Source organism: Cyclopterus lumpus, chromosome 21 (assembly GCF_009769545.1).
Source record: "Cyclopterus lumpus isolate fCycLum1 chromosome 21, fCycLum1.pri, whole genome shotgun sequence".
NCBI lineage: Eukaryota > Metazoa > Chordata > Actinopteri > Perciformes > Cyclopteridae > Cyclopterus > Cyclopterus lumpus.
The window spans coordinates 25,739,154-25,761,959 of NC_046986.1; the positions used below are offsets into that span (position 1 = coordinate 25,739,154).

General features: G+C 39.9%; 1 protein-coding gene across 1 annotated transcript in view; it reads right to left on the reverse strand.

Annotated features, from left to right (window-relative positions):
- Window positions 1–22,806, reverse strand: part of pde9a (phosphodiesterase 9A) — a 36,253-nt gene that overhangs the window by 12,519 nt on the left and 928 nt on the right. The window contains exons 2-7 of the mRNA XM_034561714.1: window positions 18,633–18,703; window positions 15,505–15,582; window positions 13,634–13,677; window positions 10,225–10,279; window positions 9,152–9,222; window positions 2,112–2,196 (exon numbers count right to left, since the gene is read on the reverse strand). Coding sequence (XP_034417605.1) covers window positions 2,112–2,196; window positions 9,152–9,222; window positions 10,225–10,279; window positions 13,634–13,677; window positions 15,505–15,582; window positions 18,633–18,703 — 404 coding nt within the window. The remainder of the gene's footprint in view (window positions 1–2,111; window positions 2,197–9,151; window positions 9,223–10,224; window positions 10,280–13,633; window positions 13,678–15,504; window positions 15,583–18,632; window positions 18,704–22,806) is intronic.

Sequence of the window (22,806 nt, forward strand, 5' to 3'; positions counted from 1 at the left end):
CTTCAATGCTCACATGGGCAATGATAGAGAAACCTGGAGGAGGGTGATTGGGAGGAAAGGCCTGCCTGATCTGAACCCAAGTGGTACTTTGTTATTAGACTTCTGTGCTAGTCATGTATTGGCCATCACAAACACCATATTCGAGCATATGGATGGATAAGTTGTGTGGTACTCATCAGGGTCAGACATCTCACTAATGTGGGAATAGGCCTAAGTGTGCCATCCACATTAATCTGTCCATTATTTTAATAGTTCAGTATTGTATGCAAGATAACAGGTTTCTTTATGCAGATTTATGTTGATAATAATAAATAATAAATAATAATTTATGTTGATAATAAAAACTTAAATTTGAATAGCTTGTATGCATGATTATAATGAAATTGACAGGCAATGTTGATATACATTGTCATATTCATGTAATGTGTTTATGTAACTTTGTAAATGCTGTTCATTCTGTGCACATGACATCTATTGTATCTGCCCATCCGGGGAGAGGGATCCTCCTCTGTTGCTCTCCTGAAGGTTTCTTCCCTTTTTTCCATGTCAAAGGTTATTTTTGGGGAGTTTTTCCTGATTCGATGTGAGGTCCTGGGACAGGGATGTCGTATGTGTACAGATTGTAAAGCCCTCTGAGGATAATTTGTAATTTGTGATATTGGGCTATACAAATTAAACTGAATTGAATTGAATTGAATGTTTAAAATAAAAACATGAATATAAACCTCCTGTATTATTTGAATAGCTTCATATTGAATTCACAATAACAAGGTATGTTTATACATGGCACTAGGCCCAGTGTAATATAAAACACAATTTTACACAATACATATAGTAAGGGGAACCTGCTCCATCTCTCTATCAATTTGGGGGTCCTTGGCCTGAAAAACATTCCTGTCTGCATGTCTCAGCTGCGCTGAGGACGAATCGTTCTGGCCCAAAAGACACAGGTCTAAGAAGCAGTTTAGCCTATTACTGATTAAAGATATAAATGAGTGACATACAATTCAACCAATCAGCGTCCTAAAATAGATTAAGCTTTAGGCCAAAGTCGTCTGACCCAAAAAGTGCGCGTTCTGGTCAGGCGCTTTTTTAAAGACATGACAACGGCGAGGACTTCTTCTGTAGAGACAGGTACACCAGGAAGGTTTGGTTAGCTGGATGCTGTCGTGCTAATGCCGTATTGTGCTTTATAAATCAACGGGGACATATCCAGCATGAACAGTTACGGGAGTAAGAGACATGAAGCACTTGTCGGAAAAATTAAGAAAACATGAGAACACCAGGAAACACATGATAACTCCGTCAAGCAGCCATATTGGGCAAAGTGAACTTCACTACCAGCTGGATGACGGACACAGGATTGAGGTGAAGAAACACAATGAGGTGGATAAAAACAGGCACACTTTAACCCTAACAAGGTTCATAGGTCCATCTTAATATACAAACATGTTCTATTAGATTTTATATATATACATATATATATATGATTTATATTATACAATATTTATATTTTATTATTTATATTTATTGTATATTTATATTATACTGAATATATATATATATATATATATATATATATATATATTAATATACTGAATTGTATGAAAAAGATGTCCTTATTATGTCAGTGTTTGAATAAATGTTAAATATTTAACTACAAGTAGAAATGCGTGTTTGATACTTTTTTTGCATTGAATCATACTGGGATGTTTGCTGAAATTGATTGGATGGCCCTACCAAAACAAAATTCCACCAGCCACCGATGTTGGTTAGTGTTTTCAACATCACTGCCATGAAAAGTCACACTATAAAATTAAATTTGAAATTAAATAAGTGTCATTGGGAAAATAAATACAACATAAATACAAATGTCTATACTGAAATATAATTAATTATTTGGAAAACTGCACTGCACAAAAAAACAACTGCTCTGCTTATTTGTATATAAAGTAAAGCAGATCACCAGACAGCCCTAATTAAGATTAATTGTCTCTACCACTGTCTATCACTGGTCATAAGACAGGTGCAAGACACTATCTGTACTAATGAAAAGAGCTGGGAGATTCAGGGATTATTGAAGAGGAAATTGCCTCTGTTGTTGCTGTTACCTGTTGTTTCTGGATGCCATCTCCTCACGGAGCTTCTTGATGTCTTTGCGACATTTCTCAATCTCCACCACCTTCATCCCTTCCACTGCAGACAGAGAGAGTCATTTTTTATTAAAACCTCACTAGTCCTATTGAAGATAATATTTTCAAACCATCACCTCTTAATACCATTTGTAGCTGCAAACAAATTAAATTGGTCAGAGCATCTATGGGTCATTGAACTCAATTGACAGGCTTAAAATGATTGTATTTGTTTAATTGATCTCTTTCGGTGACTGAGGTGGTCCGGTCTTTACTGCGGTTTACACTAGATTCATTATTTTGTTCACTTTTGTTTGTTTTTGGCATTCAATGTTCATTCACTGTGTTGGTCAATCAAACAAATCAAGAACTACACTTTTCCTCCATGTGGTAATAACCACTTTGAGCGTCCCAGCAGCGCTTTGGAAACCTATGATTGATTTCACAGAGACTACGTCTATATTTTATACAGACTATGTTTTCCTTTCATTCCTGCATAACTTCCCCTGCCTAGGACTTTTTTTTAAAGTTATGCACAAACAAAGAATAGATAACAATTATAAAACAGGTCATTTGCATTGATGGATCAAATAAATTGGGTTATTTACAGACAGTCTTTCTTTGCCAGTCAGACAGTGAGCACTGGGACTTTCTCCTCATTTAAAGTGCAGATGACCAAAGTTGGTCATTGGTTGGAGGTGTAGGTCGGACAGAGCTGTTAATGTTGGCGATTTTAATATTAATGCCGATGACGTTTCTTGCAGCTTTTCTGCTGATTTGATTAACGTCACTGAAGCTTAACATTTTACTCAACACATATCTGGACATTGATCTTGTTTTATGCTTAGTTTAAATATTGACTATTTGTTCTAAAGAGCTGAATGTTACTGTTACATCTTTAATCCCCTCTCCGATGAGAAGTCTTCTGCAGCCTTTGACCCAAGCGCAGTGCCTCCCAATAAAATGAGTTATATTTTATCGTTCTGTACCGCCAGAGGCAGTGTTTAACACTGTCTATCTTCCATCTCGCACACACACAGGTTGAGTCTTTATAACAACAAAGTCACCTGTGACCTCGGATGACCCCAGCCGGGTATAAATTCCAGCGTCATCGTGAGATTAGTCCTTTTTCATCTTCTCGTAGTTGCTACGCAGGCTAACTAAAAAAAATATGTGATCCGAAGAGCGTAATTGTTGCTTTCTAGTCGCCGATCCCTGATACTACATTGTGAACAACACATCTGTTGAAATCCGCAAGAGGAGAGCTCGTTAATGTTAGCTGTTAGCAGCCGGCAGCACAGTCCTGATTGGCAGCTAACAGCATAGCAACATTTGGAACAATTCACTTCATACAGTTATATTGTAATTCAACTTAAAAAAAATACAGTTGTTTGAAAGAGATGTTTCCACAACAATATAATAGATATTAGAGAGGGAATTATAATACAGAATTAAAACTACTAATTTCCCCCAAAAAAGTTAAATCCATGCATAAATCTAAATCTAAATTCTTTCATCTGATTGCATCTGAAGCTGCTCTGAAGCTGAACTCTTGTGAGTCTCACATATCTCTTTCTGCTGAATCAGAAAAGGTCACCTCTGACAACACTCCAGCTCCCATTAGAATAGGTGACCATGACAACCAAAGTCATGAGAAGATGGAGCGTGGGTGCCACAGTTGCCATAGCATCCAGGTATCCAGGCAATTGGCATGCTTGTGTGAAGTGGCTGTGTGTCAGATGTGAAACTACTTCTACAGTATAATCAGTTAGGGAGAGTGGCTGCTGAAAGAAATCAATTTCAAGATTAAAAATCATTTAAGTGGAAAAAAGTCTGATTTTTTGAAAGATGCCAGTTTAAATCACAAGTAGTCATTTTATTTAAATTGGCCACAACCCCAGGAAGTAGAATTTGTTGTGAATTTACTTTTCTGACAACATATCTAATATAATTTTGTTTAATTGGTTGTTTCATATGAGAAACCTAATCATGATCCCTTAGTTTTTTTTTTAAATCGGTAAATGTTTTTGGAAACAATTCACTCTCTGGTTTTCTGTTAACTATTTAACACCAATTCAGTTTCAATGTACAAATCTAACAGCATTTGAGTTTAATTCTAATTCACATCTGTTGAGCAGTTCAAAATCCCATCGCTTTCGAAGAAGAGTAAAATTGGGAAAACCACCATGGTGACCAAAGTAAACTCAGCTTATGTTGTCATGGTGACTGAAGGGGTCAGCACATTATGAAATTGCAGCTGCATCACGTGGCAAAACACATGCAGTTAAGAGTACAGAAGGAGACGTCGGCCAAAAAGGCTGCCAGTTACTCTAAGTGGGTGCTCATTGTGAATTAAAGGGAGATTACGCGAAGAAACCTGATTAGACACTTTATTCCCCTGTCAGCCTCTATTAGTAAATTTAACTAGATCCGTCTGACGATCCTCTCAGTGTTTGGCATCTTTTGAAACTCACTTTAAAAATGTAGTTTAGATTTGTTAAAAAATAACTGATTTTAGCAAAATCCTAAAGGGATAGTATCTTTTGAAGTGGGTTTGTATGAGGCTCTTGTCCATTGCCAGTGTATTACTACCGACAGTAGATGGAGTTTGTATAAACAGACAGGAGTATCAGCATGAGAGCAAAGTAATGTAGCTACTTCTGTGGACTGGGGAAGCAGCTAAATACAACTGTTTAGGTGAACGCTATATTTAGAATATTTTAATCTCTTCACCTTGCTGTTGGACGGCCCTTTCTGATGGGGAACTGAAGCAGTCATCTATGCTCTCTTCAAATCCACTAGACTCCTTTGACATGAACAATCCTTTTACCTCGCAGAACATGGGAGCTCAATCGGTTAGTTAGTTTATGTTATTGTTAGACTTTGGTGTTTTAAAGGTTTAGTCCAAAATCACCAAATCAAATACAGCAGTACATTGTTTTGCACCGTGCGGGTGCTCCTGTCTTGGAGCGTCCGTGAACTTATGGTGTAGGTACTACACTGACTATGGATAAGTACCTCATACAACCCAAATTTCAAAAATATCCCTGTAATTTTTGAGTGGATAAATTATCTCTGTGTGTTCCCACAAAGCATGCTGAGCCACTCATGCAGAGACAACACATAGCCAGGACAATGATACCAACTGACCGCTGAAGTCTTGGATTTGCTACATCTATGCACATAACTAAGACTTTGTGGACTTGTCCCCATTTGTTCCCAGTGCACAGGAAGGGATCTCTTGGCATGTGGGTTTTATTAAACCAAATAGATACCTTGGATCATAACAATGTGGGTGGACTACATGCAAACAAACAATGTTTTACTTCCTTTCTTGTTGCAAGCACCGAGGCTGCTACAGCCGAGAATCACTTACTGGCAGGCGGTGAGGATAATGGTGCAAAGAGCCCAGTGCATTCTGGTTGTTGAAGGTTTCCTACCCTTCGAGCAAAGGAATACCAGAATCCTTTTCTCGGTTTTCTCTGGTCATGTAGAACCAATTAAAATGTGTGCCTTTTTTACTGAATTAACAGCCCAGGTTAATGAAACAACCACCTTTCCAGCAAAGAAATACTTCTTTAAAGTTACTATAAGGAGCTTTCATTTAAAGTTGATTTCGTCGGTCCCTGTCGTTGAAAATTGGATTTTTCACGAGAAAACCTCTCACTTTAATGTAGCAGGGTCTGATTAGGGTCTAATTCATCCAGTCCTGGTTCTGGTTCTCCTTCCTTCCCTCCACTGGACCCAGCAATACGGCCTGGGTCTCAAGCAGCGTGGTGTCGGTGTTGGCTCAGCGGGGAGCAGAGAGGAGAAGCTCTGCTCCTAGCCAGAGGAGGAGACGCTGCTGCTGGCCGATGAGGCCTTCTACACCTGCTTGGTCTTCCGACTGCGGCAGGTTGAAGGCAGCAGTGAAGCTGGATCTGAGTTGAATATAATAAATTCCAATGATGTAATCCATCTTCCAGTCCCCCCACAGTTAGCACTGTTAGTTGAGAGCTGCCAGCTCACCGTTGCCATGTTGAGAGCTGTTGGGATGCATTCAAAATGCTCCCAATATTGTATCTCTCGCTGCATCATTTTGAAAAAAGCAAAAAAAGTGGGCAAGGGGTTGAGAGATGAAAAACGTTTGAATGCACATCGTCAAATGACAGCCAAACTAGAATTTGATGAATTTACAGCATATAAGACCACAAATGAGACAAGAATTACATGTCACGCTGCCTCACACACACGCACACACACACACACACACACACACACACACACACACGCACACGCTGCTCTTTCCATATAATCAGTCAATCACACTGATTCTCTCGAGGTTGTAATGTGCTGATAGCTTAATTTCCAGTCCACACAAAAGAGAGAACAGACTTGTGTGGTGCTGTGATTGTAATGCTATACTGTGGTTAACGACAAGGTAACCACAGACGATGTGAAGAGAGGCGAGGAGGGGTCACGGGGCGTTAACGTTCTTTTAGTTCATTCACGATTTAGATTGGTCCAAAACGGTCGACTATCTCAGAATTATTGCTGATTTAAACTGTAGATGGTGTTTTGAGCCATTTTCAACCATGAATTTGTTATAAAATGTTGATATTAACACCAGCATTGATATGTTTCATCAAATCACAGTACATACGTAAATGAAAGTCTAGCCTCGGTTTCATGCTGTTCCTCACTACATCACTGAACTTTAGCATCAACTCTCCACCTGGACAATTTATGTTGTTGTATATAGTATCATTGGAATCCTCGTAGAATTGTTACGATACCAGTATTGTAAATGCCTACGATACAGCCTAATATGCTGGATCAGGTATTGGTGATTATGCAAGTCTATGCACCAATCAGATGTCATGTTATCTTAGAATTTATCAGCTCATTAATAACTACAACATATATCATTCTACTTGATCTGTACATCGCTACTGAGCATATGCAAACTAATATTATGGGATATCATAAGTTGCAATTATTTTGGCCAGGATAATCGTGGCATTACATTTACTATGTCTAGTAAGCATTGAACAATTACACAAATCTGAGAATCTCGCTGCTGATCTCTGCCGTATTTTAGTTGCTTGTGAAAAACTGACTCAATGTACAACTCACATATTCAACTTGACATTTAATCGCAGCCTTACTAGGAAGGATGTAATGATTGCTAAACTATCACTGATTAAATGTTCCTGTGGGTAATTACTATAGCAGCTGACCTGTTGAGAACACTGAGATCTATATTATAAAAAAACATGATGGCAGCACAGCGCAGCGAGCCTGGCTATCACAACCTTTATTGATTATATTTTATAACTGGCTTTTATCTTGAGATAACTGACACATCTTTATTGAGTGCCAAGATGCCCTCAGACATGCAGGTAAAAACCAGGCAAACTGCCGCAGCATAGTAAGCAGTTATTGAAATGCCAAAAACCTGCAATCTGATAATGGTCACCTGAGGAGGAAAGGGCATGGCCTCAGGGTTGATGTTGATTAAGTGTGAAGATGACACATTTCTTTCCGCTCTAGACAGGTTCAAATGTGCTCAATGTTCAGGAGATGCTAATAACAGCATGAGTTCAACAGCCTCTGGAGGTGGGTTAGCAGACCACATAACCCACACTGTAACTTATCTAATCACAGCCTCATAAACTGTGGAAGTTCAGACAACATGCACTGAAGGCATGCAGTTATATCTCTACCAATGCACACTAATCACTCAAAGCACAACTGTACTGTGCATTAGTCCTACCATTTTCTCTGTAGTTCCAAAGAGCTAATTCAGAGCTAGCTAAAGTAAACTCTGTGAAATCAAGACTCAGAAGTTAACACATAACAACATGCTGCTGTTGTTAAGACAAAAGCAATCTATGAACCTTCTCTGGGAACCACGGCTTCCTGAGCAGACAGAAGTTGGCACGACTGACGGTCAGTGTCTACCACGCATTGTGGGTGTGACGTTTTACTGTTAGTCCCACTGAGTTACTGAGGTGAAAGACTAAGCTAAGCACGTCTCCAATTAGATGTAGTGAATGACTTGGTTATCTGCATCTTACCTAGATGCTCATGCATTTACCTGCATCCAGAACATTAGTGCCATCAGTGAATCCCGACATGTCTTTAAAACTGCACTTCTGTGGGAGCGTAGTGTCTTGGTTAGGAGGCGTACCACAGAACCAGTTTGGTGTTATACTCCTCTCCCTGTGCCCTTGTCCTCTCTCTGCACTTTAAACAGTCAGATACAGGTGAATATGCATTTGATTTTCTGTAACGATATGAGAAAATAAAAACAGTAGAATCTACCTATTCTCCCCAAGCCCTTGCCCCCTTATAACCAGGAATCTCATGACCAGTATGAACAGTATGCACCATAAACCATCAACATTCAGACTCAAAGGAATTAATCATCAATGTTGATATCTACAGAAACAATTTTCACAGAAAGATTTACTTTCTTACATTATTTTAACGCACCCCTACCTCATGTGTTATGGTACATGTGTGAACATTTTACCCAACAATTTTATATTAATTATTTTGACACATCTTTCAAATAAATATGATATTATACTTTTCTAAAACAACATAATAACAACAATGGCTAAACATGAAACATATTTATTTTGAGGCAATGTGGAACATAAATTGATGCAATGTTGAGCATGGAATTTTGTAACAAAAATTAAGATGATAAGTTTCCCTTTAATAAAAAGCAGGCTTTCATCAGTTTATTTACTGATTTAATAATCCAAGGTGATTCAGTGATATTTCACGTAAAAGTGATGATGAATCAAACCCCATGCATTAATCTCCAAACACCTGTTAGGAAAAATCTGCAGAGATTTTTAAGGCTCACGGCTACGCTGAAACTCTTTAGTACGTTGATAGAAAGAAAATCTGATGGTAAATACATTTTAATAATTTCCCCCGGCAAATGTTTCTGATGTTTGTGAGCATATAAATATGAAATATATGAATATATATAATTGACAGTGAGGTGGTGGGAACAGACTTACGTTCCACTCTCTTCTCCAACATGGCTAGACGGTTGGTGACCTCGGTCTTCAGCTCGTTGATCTTGAACGCCCTACGGACAGATGGCCACAGACGAGAGACAGAGCAGGAGAAATTAGTTAAGAGTAGGGATCTGAATCTGTCTATGACACAACAAGACCCCTGAATACTCACATGTATGTGCTGCAGACAGATATTTACATTTATTTGCTTGCTGTTGGCATTTAATAGTTTAGATGTTTTAGGTCATGAAATACAAATTAAAAACACTTGTAGGTTCCTAAATTCTTATTTTTATTGTTAAATAAGAAGAAATTAGAATCACAGCGAAACCAGTTGATTAGTCAAAAGTGGAAATAATTATTTCAGCCCTACAAAACAAACAGGTTTTTGTATTTACCATTAGTGCCATCACAGTTGCTGCAACTACTGAGAACTCATTTGATTCGACTATATTACATAACTTCATATCATACACTGCAGACACATCTGTATGTGAACACACAATTAGCAACAATGGTCTAATGTCCAGCTGCATTGTTCCCTTTGCACCAGTGGACTTGTGTCCTGTCCTGTGTACGTATGCATCACATAGAAAACACGACACGAGATCTGAAGAAGAGAAGGAGCAGTGAATTCTGGCTGGGAGCCAGTGTTGAAGGTTAGTGAAAAGAGCAAACAATCTGCACACACCACAAGACAGTAATATTCACATGTTACAGCTGCTGGGTGAAAACCTTACAACTCTTAATATGATATAAATTGAGGCTGTCCTCCTGCCTCTTGGGATTGTGAAATACTTTTAAAAAGCAGTTGCATGAATCCAAAGGTATATCACCATCAAGCTACAACTTGTATTTTAGTTTTGTAGATGCAAGACCAGGACAGTTTATTAAAAAGAGCTCACAAGAATTAGCAACCTGATAAAGACACAAAAGAGAGTAATAGAAACTAAAGAAATTAATATACAAATATGAGAAAATATGCTCAAGTAATATCTCCACAATAATTGCAGCAGATTAATGAGTAAACTGAAGATCTGCTGCCGTGTGAGCGTGTTCAGCCAGCTGCTTACCTTGAAAACTGCTCTGCTACTTGCGTCAGTACATTCTGAAAGAGTTCCTCTTTATCTGAGGAGAAAGAAAACATGGAGCTGTGTTACATACACACACACACACACACACACACACACACACCCACACACCTTTATATTTAACAATGTATAATCAAAATACTATAGAAACTTGTGTTACTGTGCATCAACCGTCCTGTGAAACACACTGGCTCACACAGACATGTGCAGAGGTTATGTAAGTGCATTTGAGAACGTCAGATGGCCAAAGCAACAGATGGCAGAGTTAGAAGAGTGAGAAGAGAAAAGATAAATAAAATGTGCCCTTTTCCCTCTGGTCTCACCCTTGGTGATCAACAGAGCGTCTGCAGTGGATAAGAACCGGCTGACAGATTGATGTGTTAACAAGCCACTTCTGGTTCCTCTTCCCACACACTGACAACAGGCTGGACACACAAACAAAGCCCTGCCATTGGCTAAAAGCTCCACTGTTGTGGACAAAGTTCAACACCGTGGGCCAATAAACTAACAGCGACAACAAATTGTGAAAAAAAGAAGATATTGTCGGTCAGTAGGTAGTAGTTTGTACATTGTGTCACTCACATTCCATGCGCCATGAGAGGGTCACAGGTCAGTGCAGACTGTTGTTAAAAAAACTTTCTCTGTGATTAATTAAGCCACTTCCCAGGAGTGACTAAGAGGACTGGATTGCCACTAGTATACAACACATATAACATTATGAATTATTATGTTTGAAATTTCCCCCAAATGAATTGTTGTGTTCATAGATACACATAAGACATGAGAACAAACTGCTCTTAATTGTAACTCTTTATTCCTCGCCCTGCCATGCTGTTCCCTGATACAGCCCCCGTCCCTATCACGGGGTGTCACGGGGTGTGGTGAGGCAAGAGCTCAGGTGCAGAGGAATTAGGCAGGAGTGAAGGTACGGGGAACAAAAAAAACTAAGAAAAAGGAAAAACATGGAACTAAGGCTGGAAAGGCAAAGTGACACAAAAGACTAACAGAGATAACAACGACTAACCACAGGATGAAACACATGATGAAACACATGACAATCTGGCAGGGGACAAAGAATGGGAGTATATATAAGGGGGAAAACCACAGGTGTAGGGCATGAGTCATTAAGGAGGCAGAGGAGTGGCTGAGGGCAGGTGAAGGGAATGAGTAATTAACAGACACTGGGGACACAGACACAGAACTAACGGTCTGTTCCTATCTAAACGTGAACAGAAGAACATTGTAAGCAACATACTTAGGCATTTAAGTGCTTAAAACTACACCTTCCCTCTGCAACTGGGTGCTCAACTTTCTCTCAGGCAGACCTCAATCAGTCAGAGTTGGCAACCGTACATCTGACACAAGAAGTGTGAGCACAGGGACCCCCGAAGGCTGTGTACCGAGTCCCCTGCTGTACACCCTCTTTACATACGACTGTGTGGCCTCCCAGGAAAACACCAGCATCATCAAGTTTGCGGATGATACTCCGGTCATTGGAATGACTACTGGTGGGGCTGAGACGGTGTACAGAAGAGAGGTGGAGGAACTTGTGGCCTGGAGTCAGGATAATAATCTCTCCCTGAACGCAGACAAGATCAATGAGATGATTATTGACCCAAGGAGGGAGAGGGTGCAGCACCAGGGTCACCAGGAGAGCACACAACACCATTAGGGAGAGAACACCCCCCCCAACAGACTGTTTTGCCATCAGGCAGATGCTACAGGACGAGACTGACAAACCGTTTCTACCCGCTGGATGGTGAGCTGCTCCCTCAACATGCCACCTCCCCATCCCCCCACACAAACACTCATTACTGAACTGTGAACGGCTGCTGTTGTGACTACCATGTCTGCAATATTTACAACAATGCATAGTGCACCATATTGATACACTCAGTGAAACTGATTGTGCAATACTGTTCTCACATTTCTGTGTCTTCATTTTATTAAATATATTTTCTTGTACTACTAGCATTTAGATTTTTGCCTTACATTTTAAGTTATTGTAATACTGTGTTGAAGGAGGACCGAGCAAAGTACGCTTTTCATTTTACGGAGTAACTGTCTGTTAACTTTGCATATGACAATAAATATCTTGAATGAAACTGTTGTTGTCGGTCTCCTGTATCCATGGTCACTTTGAAAGCCTGGAAAACTGTAAGTGCCTTGCCCAAGGAGACATTGACAATGGACTAGTGGAGTCGGGGGTTGAACCGTCAATCCTCTGATTGAATGACGATTCATGAATGAAAATATGCTGAATATGATCAAGACCCTGAATAATGCACTTGTTTTATCAAGACCATTTCAGGATGCTTTCCCAATATTCTATCTCTTTCACAATGCCTGTCATAACCATTGCATGTGAGCAGAGAGGTTTATGCTTCTGTCAACGCAAGTTGTTCAGTCAGGTCCATCAGACCCAACGACACTGACTTCGTTTACATACATATTCAAACTAGACCTTATTGTGCTTTATTCTTCAAAGATAACAACACACAGGGGTATGGCCACAAAGAGCGATGCAGCAGAAGACACATTGAATGCTATTAACTGTGTACCCTTCTCACTCATTGTTAGAACTTTGAAACACCACAATTCATAACCCACAACTAACTCTCTAATAACATCCTTCAAGACATTACATTACATGTTTGGCATATCTTGTTTATTAAATGTTGCAGTTTGCAAAATAAGAATAGTTAACATTCTGCAACTGTTTAATGCATTCTGATTTCTGTGTATATTGATTAATTTTGTGGGGCCAAGTAAACCGTAATCAAAGTGGTGTTATGAATATTCTATTTACTCCTGGCTGTACAATAAGCCACCATGAACCTTTATAAAAAGGCCCAGTCATACAAAAAACTAAATACTGTGAATTATCCTGATACCGCCAGACTTTTAAAAAATACCGTGATATTGATTTGTGGTCATACTGCCCAGCACTAAGTGAGAGGACAGGCAGTTTTTTAAAGCAGAAAAGTGTCAATTTTACAAATAGTTCAAGGTTCAGCGGTTGAAAGTCAGTTTAGTGCCAGTTTCAGTGTTAATTTGTATGAAAGTATTGTCACTGTATATCAATACTTTTTCTTTTGATCCCACCACTCCCAACCTGTCTGATGTCTGTATTCTGCAGATTCTAACATGTCAAAATGCCAGTCAGTGCAGTTTGACCTGTTCACAAACAATATAGATGTACCACCTGAAAAGCTCACACATTGAGGGATTTGATAGGAATTGTGAATATTTTTTCAGCACATCATGGATGCTGATGCGCTTTGACAGTTGGAGCACCCTGGAGTGTGTGTGTGTGTGTATGTGTGTGCGTGTGTGTGTGTGTGGGTGTGTGTGTGTGTGTGTGCGTGTGTGTGTGTGTATTCAAACTCACCAGCAAGCTGTCCTCCAGTCATAGGCACCACTCGATACGGTGACCTTCAACATAACCGGAAACACACATACAGGTTAGTTTGAGAGCAGGAGGTGGTGTGAAGCTAACATAAATTCCCCTTCTGTCCTCTAAGCTGACACACTGTCTTCCTTACACTAATTCAAGTGGGAACAGAGACACACATGTTCACACACACAAATGTACATACACTGTTTACAAGGAAGATTACCAACACTCCAATAAAGGGTTTCAGAGAACTGAGAAACACTGTGACCCTGAGCAGGTTCAGAAAATGAATGGATGGAAAACCGAAAGAAATAAATCAGTTGAAAGGCTTTATCTAGGAACATTTGAGTTTTGTTGTGATACAGTGTCACATAATGATGCTGTCAGTTCATCAGTGTTTCCCAGTGTTGCTGAATTTGCCGGGTGCTAAACTACAGGCAGGGAGATTATCAGTAGCATGTAGTTTTTTTTAGCAATGTGCCCAAGACAGATTTTCCCTTATGGACACCTCTCATCTCTGAGATTATTCTGTCTGTATGGACACTTAATAATCCCCAATTCACACACACACACTAATCTATTTCTCTCCACACACACACACACACACACACACACACACAATATTTTGTCTAACGAGACCAGATCAACATTTACGTTGAAGTTACTTTTTGTTCTTGTCAAATTAGAAAACGTAGATGGCACTAGACTGCTGTTTGGTCATTCTAAATGACCAAACAGGATTCCAAATTCCACAAATGAAACTGATGTGTCATCATTGGATAAGACGGCCTTCATGAAATACAAGGTGCAGTTAATGCCTTAGAGGTTTTAGTGGACACAAATGCACCTGTTTTCCCATAAGGCTGTAGCATCATTTTAAAACTCTAATCTAAACAATAATTTACATAATGACTAAAAGTGACTTGTTGTTGTCGTCTTCTCTTTTGGTAAACATGATCATTATTACTGTGACTCCTAAAGGTGATTCATGATCTCTTGGGAAGGCTGTGGCTCAGGATGTGGCGCAGGTTGTCCACGAATCGGGAGATCCGCGGGCCGAACCCCAGCTCTAGACAATTTTCAATTTCTATATAGTTATTCTTTATGCTTGTCATCTGTGCAACTGGGGCCAATTCTACGGAAAAAGGTTCACCAGAAACTCCTTCAGTTGTGCTTGAGAGGGGTCCCATCTTCATTGCCATTTTCCAGTAGGGTTCCCAATAGGGTCCTATCTAGGTGTCCATCTTCCAGTGAGGTCCTGTCTCCATGGACGTCTTCCAGTGTTGTAACTCAAGTTGCCAGAGTCCAATCCTGAGTCCGGTTCAGAACTCTAGCAACCTGGTCCAGCAGCCTGCTTGTCTTCGGCCGAGTCTTCTGGGGTCAGCAATTTTTCATGCCGGCCTCCTGTTCATCCTCCAAAGAGGGCCCTCAGGCCACTTACCTGGGGTATTCTACTACTCCACCACCATCCAGTCCTCTAGCTTTCTTTTCCTTGGGCACTTTTGTGCAAGAACCAAAAGTACAAAAACTATTTGTGTATTGCTGGTTCTCTGATAACAGTGTCAAAAACAAATTTGAGCAGACACCCTTAAAAGCAGAAAATCAACAATGAGCACATTGTAAGAAGCCTCCAGGTAAACTCATGGTGGCTTCTAGTGCAAACATAAAGATCACATTTCATGGCAGCTCATTGTAGCAATATGTTAACAGCTAAAGAGGAAGGAGCATGGGACAGTGCTCCTTCCTCAGTCAGTCAGCGAATGTGTCTTTTAATCAAAAAGCGAGCAGGTGGACTGAAAAAAACGTTTTGTCAAACAATTACGTTATCAATAAAGACATTGAGTGGGATGCAGATTTTCCAATACCTCTCTGTGTTGTGTGGCATGGTGGGGTCGATGGACACCATAGCTCCAGAAGAATCCAACAGGGACAGGTTAGTGTTCCTGCATGAAGACAAAAACAGTCTTGACAGAACTAGTCGTTTTACTACAAATCACAGCCCTTAAAGCTAGGGTTGTTACACTTCCTCCACAAACATGTTTGTGAACACAACAATAAATAGGCAACAGTGCCTACTCGGACAAAGAAACAACTGCTTTGATGATAGATATCTGTCTTCTTTTTCTGATTTCCTGTAGAGGGGCCATCTACATCTGTTGCCCCTCTTTTACCCACATCTCTGCAAATCTCCAGGCAGGAAAGAGGCCACTCCCGGTCCATTGACTGAGAGGACAGCAGACTGTTCAGCATGGAGACGTTCATCACGTAGCCTCGAGGCAATAGCATCTCTCTTGTCCTATAAGTCTGAGTGCTGAATTTGAACGTCCATTGTTATTTGCACTCTAGACTGTTCTCATGTTGAAGCACTTTACTCACATATATTTTAAATACATTCTTATTTTAGGTGTTATTTGGTCTATTGGTGAAGGGGACCCCTCGAGCCCCCCATAAAATCAAACCCTGTTCATAATAATCATTGGGGGGGGGGGGGGGGCCTGAAGAGACGGGCTGTCAGTGTGGCTGACTTGGCGACCTTTTTCCAATAGATTTATCGCCTTTTGGAGCTGGTGCTGCAAGCTACTTTCATTAGAACATTGTTGGCAACACTGAGCTTTGGTTTTTTGGTTTTGTACTTTTTCAGTGAACTCTTTCTAGTTTCTCAAGATTACCAACACTAGTGTCGTGTCTTTTAAACGGCTGTGATGTTGAAGAATGAGGATGAAGGAATCTCCGCGGACACTGTTCTTTTCCGTTATAATAGAGTTTATTACAGAGAGGAATCACAGGTCAGGACGAGCGTCTAGATCGCTCGGAGACTTCGCAGTCCAATGGAGAGTCTGACTTGAGAGTCAGAGCAGCTCAGTTATATACTCACTTTGTCGTGGTCAGCTCCTGAGATCCATAACGTCACTCAGGAACCCCCAATCTAAACACTTATCTTCCAGACCCAGGAAGAAGTATCCTATCAGGAGCAGATGGGGTCACACAAAAGCCTCTGTCACATAACCCCCGGGCACAGGAACAGACCCCCCTTGCAACATCAGCAGGGCATTGTTTTGAGGGGCCCCTGACCAGAAACACATGTGCATTGGTATGTGGGAAATCGATCCTTTCAGGAAGCTGAGAATACACCACACTAGCTTTAAATCTTCATATATTAAACAATAAAACAGAAATCTCATAAAAATAATGTGAGACCATTAAATCCACCTACTACTGGTAGTGGAACTCGCAGACTTTATATCAAATTCTTCTTCACTTAAGGCATACACTGCGTTACTGCCAGTGTTATATCGAGACCACTTGCAACAAGAGTGAGGTGACACTCCTCACCTCCTACTAATGGAGCACAGATGCAACATAGAAAGATAATTGACAATGTCCAAATGTATGCAAACTTGAGCTTCACATGTGCAGGAGCAATGTTGAGGGTAATATAAGTCTTCCACAGGCTACCACAGGCTTGTTCATAGGACAGTTTGACATTTGACGCATTCATTCAACAGGAGGTGTGTCTGATTGAGTTACAGGGATGACATGTGGATGATAATGGGTTTCAAGTCAGAGATCTAGGAGCAAAACAAAAATACAATGAAAACGTCGTCAAAATGATATAATGTATAGCCTATTATTGAATGTATAATATACGATTAAAAATAATTACATATTTCATTGAAAAGGTCAGAATCTTCTCATTCAGGCCTGAATACAATGCATTAAGTTCAGATATCTATAAACTTCTCCTTAAAGGAATGTGCACCCAGCAGGATCACTCTGTGAAGCTAATAGGGACACAGGAAATTAAGATTACATTCCTATTAGTGTATGATGTGCGGCCAAATAATGAATACAAGAGTGAGCAAAGGTTGGCGTCTCTCCACAGCAGTTTATAAACTGTACAGGGTAACTGGGTTGAATGTTTATTATGAAAGTTAACATGTCTGTCATCATGCATTTCTAAAGCTATAACAGCATAATATAATATGGTGTTTCCAGGTGTTCAATGCAACCACTTCACGTCCCTGCTTGTTACAGTGATAAGGATTATCTGTATACAAATAGAGGACAATCTGAGTGTAACTGCACTGAAGTTATGATTATGACAGGTAATGGGCCTGCTTGTAACCGGTAACTAAATCAACATTTCAATGCTGCACAACCTTTGTTGCATGTCTATTCATTCAGTTTAAAACCGGCATCCCTGTACAGTTTCAGATAAAGATCAGGCTACACTGACTAGTTATTAATTAACATTAATATCCTCTGCTCCCCTGTTTCAGCATGTGCAGGGCTAACAGGCCGCCCATTGAACAGGGAGCAGCTCTCCACACAGAGCAGAGGAGAGACGACAATAAGGCTCTTAGTGCCTGTAACCGACAGGCTCCGTAGTAAATAGTATTATATTTAAAGAATTAGATTCCAGTGGTGGCGGCGTATGATTGTTTCCATGGAATCAAAACTTTTTTTTTAAGCTCCAGAGCATTTTAAAGTCCAAAAGTCAAAAGTTGTTGAAAAAAAGTTTGACATAATTACATCAAAAATTCACAACATGGTTTTATCTAAAGAAGTATTCTGCTTCAATCCATGTTGGTATTCAACATTTCAGTGTTTACTCTCCCGCTTGCTGCACACAAAGAGATGTAGCAGACATCTATATTCATACAAGACAGTTTATTTAATAAACATACATTAACAAATTAAATCCAATCAATCACTTTATTCAGAATGATGATGGGAGCTATTTGCTGAAGTGGAAAAAAACGTGTCGACCTTCACCTTTAATGTTGATGCGTATGTCAGGAGTCATATGTGTGCCTGCAAGTGCGTGTGGCTGAGTTGTACTAATGACACACAATATGTGGGACTTTCAGAAAACAATCACACACACACACCCACACATATAGGTATGTCTCTGAGATTCGTTCTTCTTTTTTTTAATAATTGTGATTTCTTTCTACCCTCCATAGTGTGTGTGTGTGCGAGTGTGTTTTACCTTGGCACACCCAGGGCTGTACAGAACAGCTCCTTAATGTCAGACGGGCTGCAGAATCTACTGAACACCACCTGAGGGAGAACAACACACACACATGAGGGGATGAGTTCAAACAGATGACACAACAACAATGTGCATCTGAGAAAGTGAACATTCAATCCAGAAATAAACCTGCTCACAACATGTTAGCAACCTTTGCACACTAGGGAAAGTAACAATATCACATTTTTAATCCATATCTGATATTTATATGTTGGTCAAGTCATCTTGGGTTTATTACTTAAAATAAGAGTCAAAACATGTTTGTTCACAGTATTTGTATTTATTCAATACATTGTGGTGTTCAAAAACTGACCATGAGATGAATCTTTTAAAGTGCTGAGTGTCAAAAAGCATAACATTTGTAGACTTAAAATGTAGAAATTAAATCACAGGTTACATAAATAATAAACAGATACATGAATGTTAAAAGGGCAAATTGTTTGCTTTGATGTAATCTGTATGTACCTGTACAGAGTAGGGTGCTAAGACATTTGTTTAGTTTGGCCACACATCATCCCCTGAGCTATGGGCGAATTACTAAATATCTCTCGGCCCACCTTCACGCCGCAGTCTTCACCCCGGTACGACTGGTGGTGCTTTACAGCATGGTAAACCTTACACAGCTCAGCAGCGGAGATGTTGTCATCCAACGGCGACGTACCTTCTCATAAAGAGTGAAGAGATACCTGTGCCATGTCTGTTAACTTAATGCTTCTCTGTTCCCGCATGTCTTTCAATGGCAGCTTTACCCTGACTGCTTATGTCAACAACATCACAGCGATAGAGAGTGCAGAAGCCATGAAAGAAGTCTCGACTGCTTTTTGAAATAAAACCATGTTTTTTTGGGTTGAACGACGTCTGACGTGTTGGCATTTTTTTCTTCTTTGTGTTAAGTTTCTGTCAATGTAGCCAGCAACGTAGATATGACGTAGCCAGCACACGGAGCCTTGTTTATGTTTTTAACCAATCATATAGGGTTAGAAGCTAACCTAAGCCTATTAGATATGTATTTGACAACGCTTTTAACCAATCATTTGTTAGACTGCGTTCCAGCAAAATATTGTATCGCGCGGCTCTTTAGGCCCAGCGCAACTCCAAAAAGGAGGACAAATAAGCGTCCGGCTTGATGCTGCGCCTGAAGCTGGACAGGGCATTGAACATCCGGACTGTCTGGCCTAAATCCGGACGTCTGGTCACCCTAGTTCCAGTGCAGTGCCTGCTGCTTAGGCCTTCTAAACCCATGAAAACACACCCATATCCCCATTGTTCACTCAGTAATTCATTATTCTATGTGTAGTACATTTAGTTATAAATCACTTTTAAATCATAATCTTTTTTGTCAACAGTGTCAGATACAATGGTAACTTTCATTTACATAGGCAGAGCACTGCATTGTGGGATTGTTAGCAGAGTAGCAAGTAGTACATGCCATGTACACATGTATATGCCATGTATATAGTGCAAATCATTCCCACTCAGCGTTTAGAGACTGTGATACAATTGCAGACATTCATTTAAGTGCATTAACAACTAGTCTTTAGTCTTATTTATTATGCAACATATATAGTGTAAACAAATGCTCATCTCTTTCTACATAGCAAAATACTGTGGTGGACACAACACAATTTAATTTGGAGTACATTTTATAATCAGCCACTTATGTATGTATTTTTAACATCTTTTTGTACTTGTACTTGGACTGCAGTCTGGCAGTGGCAGCATGTCACAGGTGGAAGAGACAGGGACTGGTGGAGGTCAGCAGACAGACAGCAGTGCTTCAGAAACAGCACATCTCCAGCTGCTTTTCATCTCTGCTCTGACACTTGTTTCGGTCTTTGATTCATTTAACTTAATACTACACTACTTAATACTACACTACTACAGGACTGAATAATATTTCCTCCAATATGATGTGAAACTGTATGGTCAATAAAGCCACAACTACTTTTATCGATTTACCATATGATGCTTTTTGTGGTGTTTTTTGGATGCTTTATTAATTGCTGTCATGTATGGTTGTTGATGTTTTTGTATATATTTGTTTATGCTCTTTGCACAAAAAGGTAAATAAATCAAGTTCAATAAATAGAGGACAGAAATAACAATAGTTTGAAGCAGGAAAAAGCCGATAGTCAAATAATCGGCACAATACCAGGCTTTACTTCCGTCTGCTCCTTTTACATACACTGTTTTAATAAACCATTTTGTGTCACTCTGAATGCAATCATTAATAAGAGAATATCTAGAAGTGTGATTTGATGGATTACATCATTGGCATATGTTCAATGTTTCTACAACGGGCCATGTGCTGTTCTGAGGCATAATTATGGCTGGCCAGGATTACTTCTGTTGTTACATTGTTAAATGCTAGGCTAACAATTGTTAAATTCTACGCTAACAAACCTTTAATGTTGCTACATTGATAATTCAAAGTCCTTCACACATTTATGGGTGGAGGGTGCCTAGTGCGTAATCACCCAAACAGATTAACTGGTCGTTTTTTCTCAACTAAGATTTCATTCATTTAAAAATGTGTAACTCTTTTGCTAAGCATTATGGATATGCATACAGAACCAAAATGTATCAGGTATCAACATCCTTCCTTTACTACCCATACACCTTGGTCTTTGGGTGACTTTACTGTTCGCAGTTCTCATTTAAGTTGCAGTATTTAATTTAATTTATTTGACTGCCAATTGTTTATTCATCTATGCTTTAACTGTTGCTCATCATATCTGCCTAAAGCTGCGTCGTAAATACTTAGGTCCTGCCAACTATGCAAGCATTTATTTTGTCATCATTTACTCTCCATTTCAGGATAAAAACAATGCTGAACTTTACTGATAAAGAACAGAAAGAAGAATCGCTCATTTTGCCCTCTTTATCACAGAAAAACGACGAGGCTTGAATGGCCCCCATGAGGGAAAGAAGGAATGAAAAGTTGCCTATGGGATATGATGACGGCAAATCTAATGCTCTTGTGTCTTTAGTCTTTTTCCCTATGAATTCATTTGGTTAGTTAAATACTCTCTGTTGTTTAAGCAGAGTGGTCATTTTAATTTTCTCTCCACAGTATATGCGCTGCTCAACAATTCCATGTTCTCATTTTAATAAGCCGCAACTGATTTCAATAACAAACCCCACTTCATCATAATCGGTTCCCTGCTGCTGCTGAACGCACCCATGGCGATGATCCCACACCACAGTGTTATACAAATAATAGGGATGCCAAATTCAACCTGGTCACAAAGAAAAGAACACAGAAAACAATGATGGCCGGGAAAAGGGCAGAGCTTACGAGGTAGTAAGAATAGGGCTTTGTAATACAAGTTGCTGTCCATATCGTGTGTGTATGAAAAGTGGCGCTAGATATACAACCCTCAATCTGTAACCCTGACCTGAAACTAGTCTATTATCAACACCTATATCCAAATCTTAGAGGTTGTGTTACCCTGCTTGTTGAGAAACTGCTCGGGCCTCGGAACAAGTGATCACCACTGATCCCACCAACAAACAGCTCAATATCATCAACGGTCAATACAGAAGATTTGGCTGGTTGTGAGGCACGCACGCACACACACACACACACACACACACACACACACACACACATATCTCTATACACAGCAGACTTGTCTGATGCTTGAAACTCATGAAGCTGTATTAACCCTTAAACCAAGTGCCACTCTGCCGCATATTTAAATGTCTGTATGAGGAAAATACATGGTTTTGTGCACAGTGTGTGAGCTCCATAAAGAAGACACAATGCAATAAATGCAAAGTGCTGGTGAAGTATAAACCGTATTATATGGCCTTTTATGAGCTGCTGTTCCTCCTCCATTGGTTTGTCAATGTAAACAGAGCTCTGCTTGAACTCTCTGCCTCAACACACCAGTCTGGAGATGACTTCAGCAGCAATCCTCTCTATTAGCAATAATTGGACAAACCATCTAAAATGTACACTGCCCTTGACCATCAATGAGGGATAGAGACTGCCCAACAGTGCATTAAGTATATTTCAGGTGTGTGTGTGTGTGTGTGTGTATGTGTGTGTGTGTGTACGTGTGTGTGTGTGTGTGTGTGTGTATGTGTGTGTGTGTAGACTCATTTTTGTGCTGACTGGGTTAGTTTG